At 38.6% G+C, this 22,605-nt stretch overlaps 1 protein-coding gene across 8 annotated transcripts in view; it reads right to left on the bottom strand.

Annotated features, from left to right (window-relative positions):
* The window catches only part of GRIA4 (glutamate ionotropic receptor AMPA type subunit 4), a 443,069-nt gene extending 422,990 nt beyond the window's left edge, over positions 1–20,079 (bottom strand). For 7 of the 8 annotated variants that reach the window (XR_012800021.1, XM_075592389.1, XM_075592388.1 and 4 more), the window contains exons 1-2: positions 19,511–20,079; positions 18,212–18,370 (exon numbers count right to left, since the gene is read on the bottom strand). Coding sequence is in view for 7 of the 8 variants with exons in the window: in XM_075592389.1 (XP_075448504.1) it covers positions 18,212–18,370; positions 19,511–19,598 (247 nt within the window). In the remaining variant the exon portion in view is untranslated. The remainder of the gene's footprint in view (positions 1–18,211; positions 18,371–19,510) is intronic. The other variant, XM_075592394.1, reaches the window with a different exon arrangement.
* Positions 20,080–22,605: the final 2,526 nt, after the last annotated feature.

Here is a 22,605-nt window from a genome sequence, read left to right on the forward strand (position 1 = left end):
TTCTTGTCTTTATTTCCCCCTCTTCCGTTGATCTCTATGTGTTCAATGGCTCTATATTTTAAACCTGCGGGGTTAGAGTCATGTACTGTATACTGGAGAAATGTTTAGAGACACTATGTGTTAGCAATTGCCTTTTAATATTACCAACGTGTTCTAAAATATGTGTTTTCAAAGGTCTGCTAGTTTGGCCCCGTACTGGAGGCACAAGGGCACTCCAGTACGTACATGACAAAACAAGTCTTGCAATTAATATATTGGGACATCTTAAAACATTCTCCAGTGTAATTAGATTTAAAATGTGCATTCACGTCCGAGCCAAAAGAACATACCTTACACATAAAACATCTAAAAAAGCCAACTGGCTTCTTTAGCCAACCTTCCTTAGGCTTAGTGGTCCTAAACATACTTGGTGCCAATTTCTCCTCCAAATTGCCTGCTTTTTTAAAAATTACTCTTGGTTTGTCTTGAATTACATTACCTAAAATGGGGTCTCCCTTTAGAATATGCCAGCATTTTGAGATAACCTTATTAATCTCAAATGCCTTTCTATTATATTTTGTTATAAATGCTATCTGGAAATTTTATTCGAATCTCCTCTTTCTTTTAAAGTGAGAAGCTCGTCTCTTTTTATAGAATTTATTCTTTGTAGTGCTGATTCAACTACCTTTAGATTATAATTTCTTTCTAAGAACCTTTACTTAACACCTCTGCTTGTTTATAACAGCTTCTTCTGTGCAATTTCTTTTAATGCGTTTCAGTTGCCCAAATAGGACGTTTAAATCCACCTGGGGTGATGGCAACTTGTTTTTAAATATAATTATTTGCGTCAACATTCTTAAAGAAGGTTCTGGTGTTGATAGCATTATCCTCTATATAAATGACCAGATCTAGAAATTTTACTGAAGTTTTCACTGTGCACTACAGTATATTGCACTTAATTTTTGTGTCCATTGCTGCCCTGTTTTCTTTATATATATATATATACACTGTAACATTATGAGGCATGACACTAGACATTCACTATTTAAGCACTTACTTAGTTCAGAATCCGATATATATATATATATATATATATATATATATATATATAAAAAGAACAAAGAGAAGCGCAGGCACTATAGTGTTATACTGTATAAAAAATAGAGTCCATTTAATAAGAAACGCGGTCCCAAGGAATCACCCTTACAAGATTTAAAAAACAATAAACATATAAGAGAATAATCTCTAAGGGGTTCGTCAGCTGGGTGGGAGGGGTCCAGTGTAAATACTCTGCCTGAGTAGGTTGCAGCCGTTGGAGCACCTGACACACATTAATAGCACTAGTCTAAATCACTATTATTATAATTTAGTATTCACTTAATTTTTATAGATTTAAGCATGTTAATATTCACATAATTAATTATTAAGCGCTACTGTTTGTTTGTGTATATATATATATCATATTTACCAGGCCAAAGTCCAGAAAAAAGAGACAGCACACTGTGTAGTATAATCCAAACGTCTTGTATTAGAGCAGAAAGTACACCGCAGCCAATGTTTCGGTCCCACAGAGAGACCTTCCTCAGGCCCGTGAGCAACGTCTCTCTGTGGGACCGAAACGTTGGCTGTGGTGTATTTTTTGGTCTAATACAAGACGTTTGGATTATACTACACAGTGTGCTGTCTCTTTTTGCTGGATTTTGGCCTGGTAAATATGAAATATGTTCTATTAAATACCTATGGGAAGGGCATCTGTTTTTGCCCTTACACCTGTGTGCTGACTGGCTTTGTGAGGATGATAGATAGATAGATAGATAGATAGATAGATAGATAGATAGATAGATAGATAGATAGATAGATAGATAGATAGATAGAGATAGTATGTTGCTTGTTTATTTTACCAATCAATAGCTAGATGGTTATTCATTATATTTTAATCCAATTCAAGAGAGATATTTGTTTAATTGAACTTTAGATGGCTGAAGATAGTTTTCTATCCAGATCGATGGACATAGGTGGTCACTATCAATAGACACAGATTTGAAGTAGCATCACAACAGAAGTGGTATCCAAATATGTGCAAACCACACTGTTTATTCTGTCATGAGCAGAGTGAATGAGAAAGCACAATGTTTTTGGTGATACAACCTCCCTTTATCCCTTTGTCAGGTTCATGAGAGTATAGTATGAGACCCACAATCTCCTTTATATACATGTATTATCGTCTATTTAGCAAATAAAGAGCCAATTGTGAGGCAAAGTGATTATATAATACAAACAACAGATCTATCTCACTCACATAGCTAATCCTGTGATTAACCCATTGTTGACCTAGTATATGTTATTTCCCATGTCATGTATATAAAAAAATGTATTATATAACTATACATTTAAATAATTCTACCATAGTGAAAAAAAATTCAATCTACAGTATCATTTTAAAATCATAAAAGTCACAAGATGCAGTTGGAGAACTATATTACATCACTTCATTTCTTACACCACAAAGTATTAAACAACTGAGTTAACTTCAACAGTAAGAGTATATGCACATTCAACATTTATCAGAAATACTATAAAACACCCATCCTCAATCTGGTAACATACTGTATTTTCGGTCTGCATTTTCTTTTGGCACAAAACAGCACAGTATTCTTAAATTCACATTATCTCAGGCAGCTTTAGCTCTAAAGTAGAGACATGTACTGTAGAAATAGAAACATGAAGCAAAAAATAGAATATACAACTAGAGGAAACACTTACAGTATACTCAATTTCCTCATTGAGGTAGTTTGGATACTGTACATTGTTTCTAATGTTTCAATCAATATAAAATCCCTTATAAGCAACAGCTTTCTCATATAAATGTAACGGTTATAAAACCCAATCGCAGATAGGGACCATATGGGGAAATCTACATATGTTACAGTGTGGTGCAATACCTGTTAGGCTCACAGGAGGCCTGAACCTCCGCCAGTGGGAGCCTGGGGTGTATCCTGGAACGTATTCTTACAGTGCCTCCACCTGTGCAGGGATTCTAGTGTGTATAGAATGACCCCTGACACAGGACCCACAAATAGGAAACACATACAAGGAAGTATATATATGTAACTGTTTACTATATGGGCCAAACAATAACATCACATCACATAACATCACATCACATATAGCAACACAGCGGTGTCACCCTCTGCCACTAGCTAGCAGCTATAACCTGGCCCCTAGCTGGGCTATAACCTTACACCACTATACCCAAGTGTCCCAATAGTCCAGCAACCCACCCACTAGGCGTGATCAGCGCCTGTAAGGAAACCGGTATGTAGGGTACAGTTGGTGCACTTGTAGAAATACCTGCCCGGGGCTCCTGCGCCTGGGTTCAGCAACAATAGAAAAGGACCCATCTGCTTCCAATGCTGAATCCGCAGCAATGGTGTCCTCTCCCAATCCAGATAGTCTCACCCACAGATAGTCTCTATCTTGAGTGATGCAGGTCTGATCCCAGACACACTTGTCACACTGCTCCCTCCTTGTCAGAGCACACAGCAGTGTCTGTCTCACTGGCTAAGCTACTGCTAAAAGGGCAAAGTCCCTACCTTAGGGCCTTCCCAACACAGCAGCTACAAATCTACTGGTGAGTTTGGCCTAGCTGGGGCCTGGGGGTAACCTGGCCTAGTGTAAGAAGCCACTTTCTCCTTACACACTTCCTCCCCCTCCCTTCTCCCAGCTCCAACTGACTAGCGTGGTCTCTGTGCAACATTGTATCCTTCTCCAACAGGAGAAGCTGCAAACTCTTTTTGCTGTCTAGCTGCACGTGATGTGGGTGAAAGGGCAGTCCCCAGAGGCTGCTGGGAGTTGTAGTCCGTTATGGCCCTCTCTAACATTAGGGCCGCGTGCGCTATGTCTGCCGCGCCTGTGCAACCCTGTAATGGCCGCCACTGCTCTCTTCGGCGCCTGCGCGACCTTGGGGAGTCCCTGCGCTACGGAGCGCCATCTCTGCCCCTTCGCGCTACCTATGATGGCCGCCGCGTCTCGTCTGCGCATGCGCAAGCCTCCGCGCCCGTGCGGACATAACAAAGATGGCGGCGCCGTGCCTCTGACGCCACCGAGAGACGCACTCGCCCCCGCAACTGCCTTCTCACTGGTGAAGGTAAGGGGAAAAGGAACGGGGAACCGGGGAGCCAAAGGGGACCTGGCTATATTAAAAAGGGGCAAAAAGGCGTGCACTGTGAACCAGCATAGATAGCAGGACAAAAATCAGCTTAAAAGAAGTTTATTAAATTAAGCACAAAAAGCACGACTCATAAAAATCCTCTGACGTGTTTCATATCGCCATGGTACTTTCTCATACAGTATCTCCTCCTCTTGCAGGTCATTTCATCTCCTCGTGTATTTGCCACTTAATCTTAGAGACAGAATGTTTCCTTAACTAAAAATGTTTTCCTACAGGAGTCTCTCTGTTCTTTTTATTATTTGGGTCATCATTCCTTACACTTGCTTTATGTTCTGAAAGTCTATCTTTCATTTGTCTAGAGGTCTGGCCAACATTGCAAAAAACCACATGGGCACTTCAAAAGGTAAATTACATTTTGACTATCACAAATTGTAAACTCTTTGCAAGGGATTTGTATTCATCTAGAGGGCTGTGTGATCATACCTCCCCTAATTATGTAATTGCAATTTGTGCAGTGGTGACATGGAAATGTTCTATACTTTTACTCTTTGTCTTTCTGATACTGTATCAGCATGTACAAGCCAGCTACCAATGTACTCCTCTTATATGAAAATAAATGCATCTCATTGAAGCATTTGACATAAATTGGATCATTTTGTATTAGCCAATATTTCTGAATTGTTTTACCTATCAATTTAGATTTAGTTTTATAACTAGAAACTAATGGCGGGCGTTTGAATTCACCCCAGTTTTTAACAGGCTTTGTCTTATAATTCTGCCTACCTCATTTGTCGTTTTAACATGTTATTTTCTTATATATCCTCTGTCTACAAATTTTTGTACTATCTGAGTTCCTCTACTTTCATATAATATATTATTTTCATCCATATGTTTAGTGTATATATATATATATATGTTCTTCAGTTTTAGGTTATATTTTTATTTTGACTAAAAATTACTCTATTGAATATATGTGTCTGCTAGGTGTATAGGCATTGGTCACTCAATTAACCTATAGGAAACCATGTTATACTATAAGAATGCCAGCAAGTCACATAGATTCATTCCCCAGGCGAATTCCTAGCACAAGGATGAACCGCGTAGGGTGGAGGCTTAAGAACATATCTGCAGCTCTCCCTATCCCTAGAATTTAGTATTTACCTCCAGATACCATATTTATTGTGGACATTACTCCCCGGCGCTCCGGCAAAAAATACCAACCGAGTGACGTCACGATCGTTGTCTCACGAGACCAGAGGAGCAACGTAGGAGACCTGGAAGGTAGCTGCGGGCGGATCGAACACAACACAAAGAATCTCAGCGTTCCACGTGGACAGAAGGCAGACCACCACATTAAGCAGCAGGACGCAGATGATTTTATATCCTACATGCCCTAAAACATCTGCTACTTGTAAGTAGCGTTCTACTTTTGCGCAGTAACCAATACAAAAACGTACTTCACCATATCTTGTCTCTTTCCATCTTTTTCAGAGATCTCAACCAAGATATATCATTGTTCCTAGCCTAAGATATGCTCAAATTTTAATTGTTTAGCTACATTTGCGCCTGTGTTTTCGCCTTGTTTTTCCCATATATTGCTACTGTGTATAGTTTAACACTAGGGCAGCATTTGTGAGCTACCAGTACATTTTATTGTTTAATTGTGTTAATTTGCGCACTTAGTATTTTTATAGTTTATATATATATATATAAACTATAAAAATACTAAGTGCGCAAATATATATATATATATATATATATATATATATATAGACATGTAGTAACCAGGGAAATCCTGATAACAGAAGACAGCACACCGCAATAGTAGTCCAAAAAATGTGTATTGTGAACACAGGGCCGCCAACGTTTCCGTCCTCGTAGACAATACACATTTTTTGGACTACTATTGCGGTGTGCTGTCTTCTGTTTTCAGGATTTCCCTGGTTACTACATGTCTATACTTTCACTATGGGACAAGCATCTGCCTTCTGATAAACGTGAGTGCAAATCTCCATACCAATGACTATATATATATATATATATATATATATATATATATATATATATATATATACTGTATATATATAAACCATACGATACCGTTTGAAGCACGAGATCAGGAGCCAGCACTCTGGTAAGTTTGATCACAAGTTTGTGTATTGAAAAAGACACATAAACCGACCTTTCCCCCACTAGGGGACCGAAACGTCGGTTTATGTGTCTTTTTCAATACATAAACTTGTGATCAAACTTACCAGAGTGCTGTCTCCTGATCTCGTGTTTCAAACGGTATCGTATGGTTTATTATTGCTTTATGGGACAAGCACCCAATTTTTTCTACTTGCAAGTGAAGTGTGGCTGCTTCTGTGGATTATATATATATATATATATATATATATATATATATATATATATGTATATATATATATATATATATATATATATATATATATATATATTTGTGTGTTCTTCAGTATTAGGTTATATTTTTATTTGGACTAAAAATTTATGTCATAGGACAAGCCTTCAAGAGTTTTCCTCTCTTGCTCAGGTCAGCAATACTGATATACAAAGGTTTCTATGGAATAGAGAGGGATTGGAAGAAAAAAAAAGGAAGAATAAAGAACAGAGAGATGCATATGAGGTGGGGTGGGGGAGGCACTGGATGGGTGTTAAAACAGAGATAATGAAGGTGAGAATTGGGGATGGGTGAGCTGTACATTTTCAGCAGCACAGAGGGGGAAGAGGATGCAGGGGGGGTGGGGGGGAAGGAATAGGATGGCACAATGGAAAGAAGGACCATTACAACAAATTATGAGTGTGTGAGAAACCCCATATCTGCATTAAGTCCACTTGTTTTGGTGTCAAAGAGTCTTATCATTCTGAGCTCAAATGTTTTCCATTCTTGGGTACATTTAAACATTACATTGATGATTTTGATATCATTTATGGAATGATCTGGTTGTAAGAAATTATGTCACACAGGTGAGCAGTATTTTCCTTCTTCATGGTGTAGTATTGAGTGTCTTTGCATATTCCTACTGCCTTGAAGTTTTTGGCTGGTTTCCCCAATGTAGCATCCTTGGTCACATTTGTTGCATTGAATCATTTAAACCACATTTTTGGATGTGCAGCAGTATGATCCTTTAACATTGAGTGTTCTATTGCTGTGACTGGCTGTGGGATCTTGGCATATATGTTTGCAGAGTTTGCAATGTGTGTTGTTGCACGGTTTTGTGCCATTATCAGTGTCTTTAAGTTTGTTGTGAAGTTTTCTGTTGACTAATTTGAGGTTTGGTGGTTGCTGGAATGCAAGAATGGGAGGTTTGGGAAAGTTTGGGAAAGATTTGAGATCTGAGTCTCACATTTGGGTTGTATCCCTCCAAAATGTTGTGCTTGCCCTTTCACTCTACTTACGACAGAATAAACAGTGTGGTTTAAGCATATTTGGACACCACTCATATTAAAGCTGCTGAGCAGCTGTTTGCTGCACTAAGTAGAGATTGCTCAGGGAGAAAAAATGGAGAGTATGATATACACTTTTGGAAAGTAAGGCGAGTGCTGGTCAATATTTATTATCTTCACTACCAATAACAATGGACTTGTTCCAAACATGGATCACTAATGCCCTTTTTGACTAACATTCATTATATGTTGCGAACTATTCTTTATTACTTTATCATTGTTTGTACATTTTTGATACTTAGGTAAAACTGAACAGTAAAAGTTATATTTTAACGAAAAGTGTTGTTGATTCTCTTTCACTGTTACTGAGTGCTACAATACAATGTGGGTTATTTCTTCTAACTCAAGGAGTGTACTTCATATAATTAGCCCTATGTATGCACCTACCTTAAGTTATCCATACGCTGAGTGAAGATTCTTTTTCAGTTAGTTTTTTATTAATGCATTACTAACCTAGTTTTATTATTGACAGCATGTTACTGGAATTATTTATTTTTGCTCATGTCTGAGATTGCACTTTAATACAACATTCAACCAGCTCAGTTTCAGCACCATGGACAACGTCTGAGGCTTCCCCTTACAATTTACTGTATGAAATGTGCAGTTCCTCCTAGGACCAAAATGACCTAATGGCAATAGCCCATTTCAGGAATTTAAGGCCATATTTACTAAGCAGTGCTATGCCGTGAGACACCTTCCAGCATAGGAAAACACCTTATGGGCAATTTATTTTGAAACTCAAATGTTTATTGAAGTTTTTCAAGGGAGGGGAGGAATGGGATAAATCAAAAGAGGGATGGGGTACAGAAAATAAAACAGCGGGGGTCATATCCAGGTACATTCTTACAGAGCAAAACATCTCATCACAAATAATCACATAACAGAGAAAGAGCAGAATACAATCTGGGGGAAGAGAAATTAACAACCATGGATTTAGTTAGCAGTCTCTACCATAAACCAAGAGCTAGAGGGCCAACTTGAACCGAGTTTTTTTTTTGTTGGAAGGAGAGTTAGACGGGTATGGCTGCCCTGTCTTCCATTTTACAACAGGACTGAGTGGGAGTCTACTCCTGTGTGGCGCACACCCAGAATCCATGCAACAGACTTGCCTGACTTTAATTTTGGAGACCGATGGGATAACTGGCTGTCTCCAAACCGCCTCCAGTTCGGGTCTTGCGGCTGAGGACATATGGCACAATAATTTGTTCTCGTGTCTCACGAGGAGGTGGCATGGCTTGTTATGGGCAATTTATTTTAATGGAGTCATTAAATAGCATGGCTAAGTAAATATGAACCTAAATCGGGGTAATGTATACTTTTGAATATTTATTTACAAATTTTAAACACATACTAGTATTTTTTAATCATTTATAAAATTAGTCTGAAAACTTAAAGCTGAAAAGTGGAAGGAGTTTATTTCCTTTAGCTTATATGTGTTTTTTTGCATGTTGGAAAGTTTGCATAGTTAAAGCACTGCTTCTTGCTCTCTGGCTTATCTTTATTGGCCAACTAATGGATATAGTGTAGGCTCTTGGTAGAGGAAACACTTGGTTAATAAGAACTCCTCCATTCAGAGGCTCCCTAAAAATAGAAAAATCTGTCTTAATTTCCAAGGAAAGAAAAGCAGAGACATTTTTGCTTTAAGCACAATTACATTAGGTTGCCAACCTCAAGGTGGCTTCTCAAAGTGGAAAACTCAAATTGAAATATTCTGGAACTTTTTTCAAAATTACTTTTTTTTAAAGAAAGCTGGACATATTCTGCTACTGCGTTGATTTTAATCAAAATTAGAAAACAATATTCAGGCCTGGGTTACATAGATAAGGGGGGCGCAAACATTTTTCCCTGTGCCCCCCTGCCGGCAGCGGTCCCCTCACCTCTGCGCCCCCTCTCACCCCCGCTCCGGTGTCAGCTCCGGCGTCATGACTTCACGTTGCCATAGCAAGTGTTAGAAGTGTTTTAATATTTGGTTTGAACAAATAAGTGTCGATTAACTCATAATCATGGATGCACAACAGCTTAGACAAAATACACAGAATTAAATAGATGCCTCCATTAAAAAAAAAACCTGGTCATATCAGAAATAATTTGAATCATAGCTGCCCATCTCTAACTGCTACTATCCAACATATTTTTTTAGTTTTCTCAGCATTAACTTAAAGTTATGAAGAAAATATAATGATTTGAAAAACATTCATCACCATAGAACTTTTTAAAAAAGGTTTTCATTTAACAGACATTATGATTAAACAAAATTATAACAACTGCTTCTGTCTTCCTCTCCATATTTCAGATGAATAAAGGCTAATTTAGATAATACATATTTACATATAAAACAGTAGCAGTATAGATAAGCATCACTGCTAAATAAAAAGTCTTTGTTGTTCATCGAGCTCAATATCATATAAAAACATAATTAATTGTGGTTCTTTTATATCAGCTTTTTAGAGTGTATATGGGATAGATTTTTTTTTACTTAACTATCAGTCAGATCATTCTATACTGTATGAGCGAATGGTTTCATTTCTGTTTAATCAAAATATTTATTTAATTAATGTATTTAATTGAATGGAAAAACATGAAATACAATACACTTTTAATTACAACATTTTAAAAACCACAAAAGTCATTGAAAAAAAAGCATCATACACATGCAGTATATACAGTGGTGTGAAAAAGAAAGTACACCCTCTTTGAATTCTATGGTTTTACATATCAGGACATAATAACAATCAAGTTCCTTAGCAGGTCTTAAAATTAGGTAAATGCAACCTCAGATGAACAACAACACATGACATATTACACCGTGTCATGATTTATTTAACAAAAATAAAGCCAAAATGGAGAAGCCATGAGTGAAAAACGAAGTATACCTTATGATTCAATAGCTTGTTGAACCACCTTTAGCAGCAATAACTTGAAGTAATCGTTTTCTGTATGACTTTATCAGTCTCTCACATCGTTGTGGAGGAATTTTGCCCCACTCTTCTTTACAACGTTGCTTCACATCATTGAGGTTTGTGGGCATTTGTTTATGCACAGATCTCTTAAGATCCAGCCACAGCATTTCAATCGGGTTGAGGTCTGGACTTTGACTGGGCCATTGCAACACCTTGATTATTTTTTTTTTCCAGCCATTGTGTTGTAGATTTGCTGGTGTACTTGGGATCGTTGTCCCGTTACATGACCCAATTTTGGCCAAGCTTTAGCTGTCGGACAGATTGCCTCACATTTGACTCTAGAATACTTTGTATTACAGAGGAGTTCATGGTCAACTCAATGACTGCAAGGTTCCAAGGTCCTGTGGCTGCAAAACAAGCCCAAATCATCACCCCTCCACCACTGTGCTTGACAGTTGGGATGAGGTGTTTTTGCTGATATGCTATGTTTGGTTTTCGCCAAACGTGCTCGATTTGCATTATGGCCTAACATCTCCTATTTGGTCTTGTCTGTCTAAAGGACGTTGTTCCAGAAGTCTTGTGGTTTGTTCAGATGCAACTTTGCAAACCTAAGCCATGCTGCCATGTTCTTTTTAGAGAGAAGAGGCTTTCTCCTGGCAACCCTTCCAAACAAACCATACTTGTTCAGTATTTTTCTAATTGTACTGTCATAAACTTTAACATTTAATATGCTAACCGAGGCCTGTAGAGTCTGAGATGTAACACATGTTTTTTTTGGCAATCTCTCAGAGCACTGCACGGTCTGACCTTCGGGTGAATTTGCTGGGACGTCCACTCCTGGGAAGATTGGCAACTGTCTTGAATGTTTTCCACTTTTGAATAATCTTTCTCACTGTAGAATGATGGACTTTAAATTGTTTGGAAATGGCCTTATAACCCTTCCCAGATTGATGGGCAGCAACAATTGCTTCTCTAAGATCATTGCTGATGTCTTTCCTCCTTGGCATTGTATTAACACACACCTGAATGCTTCAGAACAGCAAACTGCTAAAACATTGGCTTTTATAGAGGTGGTCACACTTGCTGATGATCCATTAATCAAGGGCATTTGATTAGCAGCACCTGTCTGCTACTTAGCATCTTAATTCCGATGGAAGCAGTAAGGGTGTACTTAGTTTTTCACACATAGCTTCTCCATTTTGGCTTTATTTTTGTTAAATAAATCATGACACTGTGTAATATGTCATGTGTTGTTGTTCAACTGAGGTTGTATTTACCTAATTTTAAGACCTGCTAAGGAACTGATGATTGTTATTATGTCCCGATATTTAAAACCATAGAATTCAAAGAGGGTGTACTTTCTTTTTCACACAACTGTACATGCTCCAATGACTGTTTCCAAGTAAATGTCTTTTTTACTGTCACCGAATGAGAAAAATAGAACTGGTTAACTCCAGTAACCTAAAAAGTCCACATAAAACATGGAATATTATGCAAAAGAATACTTTTAACTCATCCCCACTGGCCTTTTTTAGACAACTTGTGGATTTTCTCTGGTCACCTTAGTTCTTTACGTTAGTCGGCAAGTAACTCAAAGACAAATTGTTATTAATATTTTTCCAGATAAAATCTCCTGCAGAGATGACAAGGGCAATAAGGCCAACAGACTTTTGGCTAGCAAGTTAAGAGGTATACAGAAACGCTCACAGATCACGGCGATCAAGAGTAAAACTGGCAAGATAATCTATAATAACTAGAAAATAGCGGAGGAATTCACTGCATTTTACACTAAACTATATAACCTCAAAGTTCAATATGGGAGTGCGGGGATCCCAGCTTCTGAATCTATCAGAAACTATTTATCTGACTACCTCCTGCCGACGCTGACGGAGGAGGAAAATCTAATACTCAATGCAAAAATTACTCAAACTGAACTGGCGGATGCAAGAAAGACATTAAAAATGTCCAAATCCCCTGGCCCTGACAGCTTCTCCAATGTCTATTATAAAAGTTTTTTTCCGATCATATCTGGACACCTACTATGTCTATTTAACTCATTTATGGAGAGCAATCCAATCCCACCATCAATGACCCAAGCTAACCTCGCCATAATCCACAAAGAGGGTAGGGACCCGCTGCTCTGTGGGAGTTATCGGCCAATCTCCCTATTAAACAACGACCTCAAATTACATAGTAAAATCCTAGCAAACAGATTGAACCCTATTTTACCTAGAATAATACACAACGACCAAGTGGGGTTTGTCTCGGGTAGGCAAGCCTCAGACAATACCCGTAAGATTATAAACATAGTTGATCATGCCCACCTCACAGCAACCAAAGCGGTCCTGTTAAGTTTGGACGCGGAGAAGGCGTTCGATAGAATCGATTGGCTATTCCTTGATAAAACAATGCAGAAATTTGGCTTCAAAGATACATATATCGAGGGAGTCTGAGCACTATATTGCAGTCCCTCTGCGGTGGTTAAACTCCCAAGTGGAGCCGCAAAGAAATTTGAAATAAAAAATGGAACGAGACAGGGGTGCCCGTTGTCCCCTTTCCTCTTCGCTCTAACAATCGAACCTCTAGCATCTAAAATATGAGACAATATAAACATACAGGGCGTACTAATTGGTGAAAAAAACTACAAAGTCTCATTATTATCCTAACATTAACGCAACCTCAGACTTCCCTTCCCAATCTTCATAAAGAGCTAGCAGAATTTGGCAAAATATCAGGTTACAAAATTAATAGTGACAAATCAGAAGCCCTGAACCTAAACCTGTCAGAACCAGAGATGCAATTACTGAAACTAAACTTCAATTATAGATGGAGCCCTTCATACATCAAATACTTGGGGGTACATGTATCAAGGAACTACCATTCCCTCTATCAAAATAACTACCCAATCCTCTTTAGGAAAATTAAAAAAGATCTGGATAAATGGGAAGGATACCAGATCTCATGGATCAGGAGGATGATTTCAGTTAAAATGAATATACTCCCCAGATTATTATATTTTTTTCAGACGCTCCCGTCCATATCCCTGGTTCTGAACTAAAAAATATTCAAAATAAAAAAAAATGTCACTTTATTTGGCAGGGTAAGAAACCCAGAGTAGCAAAATCAGTTCTTTTGTCGCCCAGAGCGAGAGGAGGCTTGGGAGTCCCAGATGTCTCAAAATATTACCAAGCAGCCCAATTAAGACAGGCGGTCATGTGGAACTCGGACCCAGACCAGCTATGTTGGCTAGCAATTGAATCTCAATATTCCAGAATGCCTTCTCTGCCAGCTTATCTTTGGTGGGGTGATAGAGGGACTGTCCAGATAATAGAGAGGAATGCTGCACACCTCAAAAAAAGAAAAATGATACAATTACCGGTGCTCCAATGTTAGAACGAAAGCCTGCAGTCAGTCCTGGGTACTTCGTCTTCTGTGATAGAGGGACTGACATGGCGCCTAAATTTGAACTGGGAGCAATGAGACACACATGGGAAATATGGCTAAAAGCTAAAACTAAATTCCAGCTCTCCTCCACCAGCTCACAGCTCACTCCAATATTTAACAACCCTAAATTCCCTCCAGGGTGCGAAACGAAACAATTCGACCTATTCAAATCATTGGGGATCAGAGCGGTCGCCCACCTGTTGAGCGATGGAAAGTTCCTGAGTTTCCAAGATTTACGCACCAAATTCAACGCACCTGAGCTAGATACATTCAAATTTCTCCAAATTCGGCACTTTTTACAAAAAATGTCCCCAACGTTGAAATTTACCCCTCTCACAAAATTTGAGAAGCTGTGCCAAGAAGGGGCACACCAAAAAGTCTAATAACACAAATATACGCCGGAATGGAGAAGCCAGCGAACCCCACCGCACACGATTATATGCTCAAATTGGCAGCGGAATTGAACATGGTTATAGACAGAGAGGACTGGGAAGAAATATGGGACTCGGCCTCAGAAACTTCCATATGTACCACAGTGAAGGAAAACATATATACAATAATGTATCACTGGTATCTTACCCCAGTGAGACTGAAACAAATATACCCTATGGCCTCAGATTTATGCTGGAGAGGCTGTGGACACAGAGGGGAAATGGCCCATATCTGGTGGCTATGTCCAGAGATTCAGAAATTTTGGCTCATAATACAAGATTTAATAAAAGAGGTCACATACCTCACAATTCCCATTGATCCACTGACCTTCCTATTGGGCAGACCAATAGAGGAAATTGATCGCCCAATATGGAAATGAATCTCCTTTATTCTCACAGCAGCGAGATGCTCAGTTGCGTCCTCTTGGAAGAAGGTAACGCCCCCCACAAAACAAATGGTGAAGAAAAGACTCAATGAGGTCATGACAATGGAAAAACTCACGGCCTACCTTAAGCATTCGACGGAAAGTTTCTATAAAATTTGGGAGCCCTGGCTAACCCACTAACCCAAACCAATATATTCTTCACTAAGCAACGTGAACGCAGAAGAGCCTTGGGATATGGGTGGGGGAGTCCTGCCGGTTGAGGGGCGGGAGGGGCAGGAGGGGCGGGAGGGCCAACTCCCTTTCCACCCCTTCCCCCCCACCCCACTTCCCCCTCTATTTCTCCGCACTCTTTTTCTCCATTTCCAGGCCTCCGGACCATGATGTGGTCCTAGGGTCATCCCCTCAGGGGCTCTACCCCGACCATTCTACTATTGGAACAAGGAAAATACTATTGTATTAGGCCAGATATGTAATGTAATGTAACATATGTAAACCTAAATATGGCTAATAAAAACGTTTAAAAAAAAAAAATCTCCTGCAGAGGAAACTTCAAATAAACCACTACAGATTGTGAAAATTGGGCAACTATGGCTTGACCTTTACTCATTGTTCTGAAGATCAGCATAGTGGCCAAACTAAAATATTTTATAAGAAAGTCAAAGCTGAATATGCAATGTTTTCAGGTTTCCAAGTTAAACATATATGGGTATGGGTACAACTTAAAATAATAGTGTCTTCTTTTCCGAATCCCATACACATGACATTCTCCAGTACTTAATTTAATATTGATTTTACCACTAAACACAACTAATCAATTGCTTTAATAAAAAATAGTACTCATGGGACATTTGATATCACTGCAAACAATATGCTTCTGCCAAAAAGCTTTGCTAAACTAAATCCTTTTTAAATTATTTATGTGCAATAATATCCATCAGTATTTAATAAAAAGCTAAGTAATTAGGTAATCACACAAAATAATATGTATTCCCTAATAAGCTATGCATACTATATATTATAACATTGTCTAATATTGAAAAAAATAATTCTTATTCTCTCTCTCTCTCTCTCTCTCTCTCTCTCTCTCTCTCTCTCTCTCTCTCTCTCTCTCTCTATATATATATATATATATATATTAAACAATTGTTATTTATGACATAAAATGATTAAAATTAAAGTTAAGTACTAATATTATTGATGCAAATGTAATAAATAGTGCAATGTGCTTTGTTATATAAGACTTGTAGTACAAGAAGTGTAAATACACTGTTCTAAGGCCGCGGATATAGTAGGCACGCACGCTTGCGACGTAGTGCGTGACATCACGTGCTCCTGCCCAGAGGCGATCCATGGTCTTTGTAATGGGGAGGGGGAGACACGACAGGGAGGCATGTCAGAGGGGTGTTGGAGGCGTGACCATGAGCATTTGCCCTCATTGACTAAACTGCTCACATGACTCGGCCATCGCACAACAAAATAAAAAAATGTTGTCTCCTCCAAAATTGCGAGTTCCATCGCGCTTCATCGTGTGGCACGTCTCATAGAGGTATAGCCTTTTGTTTGCGCCATACACGCCATCGTGCACATCATCGCTGGGAGTACGGACGCGGCCTAAGATCTCAGATAATTGTCAGAGAGGCAGGGGCGGTTTTAGAATTTTGCCGCCAATAGGCACCTACTTTTTTGCCACACTGACCTCCTTCTCTAGCAGCGTTCCAATGTCACGTGGCGATGCATTTCCATGTGATGTCACGATGTCATAGCAATACGTCGCCACATGATGTCGGGGCATCATTTGACGCTGCTACACTGCAGATGGAGGGTCATACTGCAGGAGGAGGTAAGAGACCTTTCCAGAGGCCCTACGGTCTCCCTTGGCAATCAGTTAAATTGTTGTAGGTAAGAGAGCCGGGCCTCTGTAATCACAGCGCTGGCTCTTCTGAAATTTTCCACCCAGCCAACCCCCTTGAAATTTGCCACCCCAGCCCCAAGCCTAGTGGGCATATGCCCAAATAAGGGCCTGGACAAAGAGGTTCAAGAATTTAGGCAAATAAAAATGCAAATGCAACCTTTTTCTGCTATAGTTTCTTAAGAACTACAGTATGAACATGTGTTCTATTTTAGATTAAAGAAAGGAAAGACATCTAGGGAGTATTGAAGTTGCATAAAAATATGGGTTTCAAATTTACAGCAATACGGCTTGAAATGTAGATTCTTGGGGTACAGTAATTACATACAGTACATTGTTAAAATGTAGTTCCAGAAAATTGACATTCAGCACTGATTGCATTGTTAATAGCTCAATGTGGGGTAATGGTTCCAGTTGGTGTCCTTTGTGAAACCAAGTATATCAGATTCTAACTTGCTTTGGCACCCATGTATGGAAGTGCAGAGACACATTCAGAGGATGTATGCATTATGTGATGATAACAGACATTTATAACCTAGAATATAAGAGCAGGGCAGCCTCAAGTGACATCAGCAGATCAAGCTTCAGCATCAGCCTATTTATAAAAAGACAACCTTCCACATCACTGCCTTCCTAATTTCCTTACCATTGAGTAACTACAAAGTGCTTGCCAGAAAATTATACACATATTTCCAACAAAATAAATCCTGAATACACCATGGTATATGTCAATACACTACATGTAAATTGAAATGTATGGGGATCAAAAAGCAAACCTAAGGTAAATGTTCTGTCAATAGATATATATTTCTTGCATGCCAGCGTAATCTTTAAAAAAGGGAAATATAGAAGACGTTGTCGTATACTGTAGGTTGAACGGGGTAGCTTTATCTGCATTATGTTAAACCTTACACAGTTGTTTACATTTATATTCTAAATTTTATTCTGGCACCTTAACAATTTTAAACATATAAAAAAATATATATTCAATAGTACAAACAGTGCAAATGAAATTCTGCATAGTAAATGACAAAATGCAATCAACATTTCATGTTTCTTTTAATATCTTATCTTGAGTAAAAGACTTTCAATTGATTCAACATTTCTTTATAATCAGATTTGCTTAAAATCATCGCATTTTACTTTTGAATCAGATAAGTATGGATGGTAACCTATGTCAGAAGGTACAAATTGTGTCTTAGTATATAATTGCTGTTTAATGTTTCGTTTTACACAAGCACATGTATAGCTTATTCAGAGGTGGGGCTGAACCTACATTTTGTGATGGCCCCCTCCCAATGGTCTGCTTTTGCCTCTGTCTGCATTACATTACCAATGAAATGTCACATTTGATTAGTCAGCACAGTGAAAGCAAGCGGATTTTCTAAGGTCAGAAGCTAACAAGTATTTATCCCGTAGCTTTTTCGTCTCAGGGCATATGAAAGATGAATGGTAATTCCTCCACAAAACGATCCTAGCACATCTCAGTTTGGTTGCCATTTATTCATAACTTCATGCATACTTACAGGCATTTGTTACAGCAAAGCTGTTGGCTGTTTCTATGTTGTCCACATGAGGAACCAAATTAAAAAGTGCTTCAGACTCATTGGGGCTGGTGTTGTGAAGAAAAATTGCTAATCGAAAAGCAGTATATTCCTGATCTGTATTTCGAATGAAAAGCCCACCTGAAAAACAGCAAAGGGAGAAGAATTGTGTTTACAAATGCAAATAAACCTATTGTCTCAAACAGGTGCAACACAAGCTGTCTATATACTGTCTATTAATTTGGGACATATAGATGAGACCTGTGCCATAAGTTGCAGTGAAATCACAACACATATTACATACAGTATTACGAAAAATCACGGACTGTGGATACAATGCTAATACTTGAATAGTATATATTAATATACAGTAAGTAACAACATATGGAACGCCAGCATTTCCAACGGAGCTGAGAACATCTCTACATTTTATCAGAATAATAGCTTGTTGCTCTCTTCTTGTGCTTTTAGCCTAACCCATTTTGCTGCTGTATGTATCATAGCGTATGATCACTGTGACCTTTGAAACCTGTTAGGATCCATGTGAATACTAAGCACATTTCTCATGCAGATATTTGTGATACGATATCTACAGTCGTGCAGATCGACTTGGTCTATCTGAAATATGTATCTTGCTCTAATGATGTGAAAGGGAACTACGAAGGGATTTAAATGAACTTCCAGTCTCAACGGAAGCATCCTCTTATTATACAGCATGGATGACAAAGTGAGCTCGCTCGCAGCATCTCATTAGCAGCCCCTTGGAAACTCCTGCACGATAAATGATGCAGTGCTGTGCTGGGCTGGAGGAAATTCAATAGATGCGTCCCACAAAAAGAAAGGGATACACAACAAAAGAAGTACCAATAAAGAACAAGGCTCCCATAAATGGTTTAGAAAAAGCTCCATCAGAGCTCTGTACAACTTTCCAACTAGCTATGCTGTAGACTAGAGACTGCAAATAAGCACAGGACCCCACCGCAGCGATCTCAGTGGAAGCACCACTACTGCAGCATTCACTGCTAGAGTACACAGCCCTACCAGTCCTTTCGCCCAGCGGGTACGAAAAAAATGTAACAGAGGAGCTCATGTATCATTTCCAACTTATTATGAACGAGGCACCTGCAGTTTTCTAAATACTAAAGATCTCTAAGTTGATTGACCCATTTCCCACCAATCGCCTTTTACCGAAAGTCAACCCCCCATCTGCCAATTCTCTGTTGACATTTTGCTCATATGATATTCATGTCAAATCCACGCGAGTTCATGCAGCTGACTTACCTATTTGCACGCTGCTCGGAAAAGCTCCCATTGCCAGCCCCCATAAACCCGAAAATAACAAGACAATCTGCTCGCAAATAATCCTCATCTTCTCTTCTTGTTCTCTCTCTCTCTCTCTCTCTCTCTCACTCTCCTAGACGCTGCCGAGAAGCATCGAGGGCGACAGCGCTGAAACCAGCAAATACAAAAAGGAAGCCAGTGGATGGGAATCTAGCAATCCATCCTGAGCCTGATGTTTCCCGCAGTCTCCATAGCCCCGGGAGAGGTTCTGTCCGGCTGCAAATGTTGCACATGCAAGATGGTGGAGTTGGTGGTGGAGGGAGCGTCTAGTGGCTGCACTGAGAGATGAGACATGCGCTATCTCCCCTCTCCCCCCATCTCACAGAAATGCAATCAAGACACACTCTCTCTCCCCCCTGTTTTTTTTTTTTTTTTCCTACCACTTCTCTCTTCTGTCCCCCAGTTTCGCCTGCGCCTCTTCCAATCTGATTTTAAGTAAGAACAATATGAAATTAAAATCTCCGGGCTGCTGATGTGAGTGATCAGGAGGGAAAAAAAGACCGTTTATATTCCCACCCTGGTGAGCAATGGGGTACTCCAGGCGAGACAGGTCTGGCCCTCTGCTTTCTCAGCCAATCCTCAAGTCAATAGCAGCAATGTAGACATAGCCACTGCAGCAAAACCTCTCCCTGATGAACCCGCTCTGTGGGAGCTCGGGAGGGGGAAGCCAGGCTGGCAGGAGGGTTAGCCAAGGTCAAGTGTTTCATCTTCCTTGTGATGTTCATACACCCAACACAGACGGATTCACCAAGGGGATATTTAGCTAAGATTCTTTTTTTAGGGTGACACAGATAATACGGATTTGGGCTGACTAGGCAGCAGGAGGGAAGCCTTGGTCAAGTGGTAGAGAGCTATGCCAACTTCACTACACGGGACATTCATTCTATTGCTTACTGTAGTTTGATCTAAAAAGAGGTTTTAGAATATAGGATTAGATGTGGCATCCTAACGCATGTAAGTAGGTAGTATGCAATTATATTATAGCATTTATATTTTTGGTCAAATAGATTAATTGTTTCTACTTGTTTTCCGTTTGCTGTTGATTAAATGGAGTAAGTCATGCCCTCAAGCTAGAAATCAAAGGAAAACATGTAGAACATACCAGGACTGCTTGACATATGAGAGCTTTTCAGGTAACTACACTACTGTATTAACAAAAGCTGGGTTGGGGTTATTGTTGTTATTATTATGTTTTTTTTTTTAAATGATGGGAGCTACTTTTAAAATGTATTTATTTATCAACATGGAAACATACAGTACATTACAGTATTTTACTATATTACACTAATATACAGTATACATCCTTACTTAACGGTATGTGTAAGCCATTTATGCATAAACTTATGAGACTTCTATCAATTACAATAGTTTGCGAGGAAAAAATTATATGTGGTTAATTTTTTTAAGCCTGTAAAAATAGGGAAAACTGGAACATGAAAGCTACACCTGTTCTATCAAAGAAAACAAATCCTATTGCTTTAAATAAGAATATTTTTCTTTAATAAGAGTAGTGCATTTTTTGCATAAATGTTTCGCTAGCCAGGAGACTTTGATAAATAGACACATGATTGTCTAGGGAGAATGATGTCTTTATTGGCTAACACATTTGTACTGTAAAGGCCATGTTCCGGAATTTTTTGAGCTGCCATTGTATTACCAACATCTGCTTCTCCCCGTTCATGTTTCATGCTTCCAAAAAATGGGTGACTGAGGAGATTTCTGTTGAATGGCTCTATTTATATAACCTCACGGGTAAAGGCAGGAATACATTTCAGGAACCACACCATGCTTCCCAAGCATTTATTTTACATAATCAGAAACCAGCCCAAATCATGATGCTAAATTGTGAGTGTTCACTACAAGGTAGAATAGAGGGTAGTATTTTGTTAGCCTGTTGAATAGACAAAGAAAAATAAGGTAGATATGATACGGTACCTTTCATAGCTAACTCATGGTTAAAAAGAGTGTAAGCTTTCAGAACCACAAGGTCCCCTCTTCAGGCTCAATTCCAGTTGCCCGAAGAAGGAACATTTGTACACTTAAAAGCGTACACTCTTTTTAATCACAAGTTAGCTATTAAAGGTATCATTTCTACGTTTCTTTGTCTATAGGGCAGAATTAAAGTATGGTAGAGATACTGTATAAATATTACCATCAGTAATACAGTTACTTTTGTATTATTTTGTTATTATTTTGAATGTGAAATGATTTCAAATGCTTTGTGTAATATGGTACATACTCTTTCAAAGAGCAAAGGGCCCATCACTAAATATTGGTCTTGTATTTGCGTAATTACATTTACCGCACACTGTAAAAGTTACCGCAGCTGTCTGAATAAACTACATTGTTAAAAGCCAGAGTGATTTCATCCAAAGTGTTGAAACCAATACATTATTTAGTACTTGTAATTGTTTTATAGTTGAGCTTAAAAGTACAGTTAGGGTAATTGTATGTAATAGCAGTGGTGTTTTATAGGGAAAAATGTGCTTGAACCTTAAGTAAATAAACAATTATTTATATCTAAGCTACAATAAATAATTCAACTATATTTTAAGAAATGTCATGTACAATAAAAAGCATGTATCCACTCCCAGTTAGTATTCTAGCCCCTTTCCTATTATCTATATAATCCCTACATTAAGTTTTTAGTTGATCTCTAAAAACGGGGGAGTTCCCTCACAAAAACAGCCATTTATAGCCTACTGTATATCTTTATGTATTAACTAGATAGGTGTACTTCAAAGACAAAGTGCACTAAAGGATACCTATTGATGGCGCACTGCAGACCTATTTTATGTAATAACAGGTCAAAAGCAGCTGAGTATCCGATAATTAAAAATATACTTTATTAATATAGTTTAGCTAATAAAAAAAATAGATATATATCCAAAAAAGGGGAGGATCTATAGCTATGAATTAATTCCCTCCATATAACAATCCAAATGTAGTTAATGTTGGTACAAATGATCATAAGTGTAAATATTATTAGTAGAGAAATAATATCTCTTAGTTTAAGTATACGGACTACTGTCTAA

This window comes from Ascaphus truei, chromosome 3, assembly GCF_040206685.1.
Source record: "Ascaphus truei isolate aAscTru1 chromosome 3, aAscTru1.hap1, whole genome shotgun sequence".
Classification (NCBI taxonomy): domain Eukaryota; kingdom Metazoa; phylum Chordata; class Amphibia; order Anura; family Ascaphidae; genus Ascaphus; species Ascaphus truei.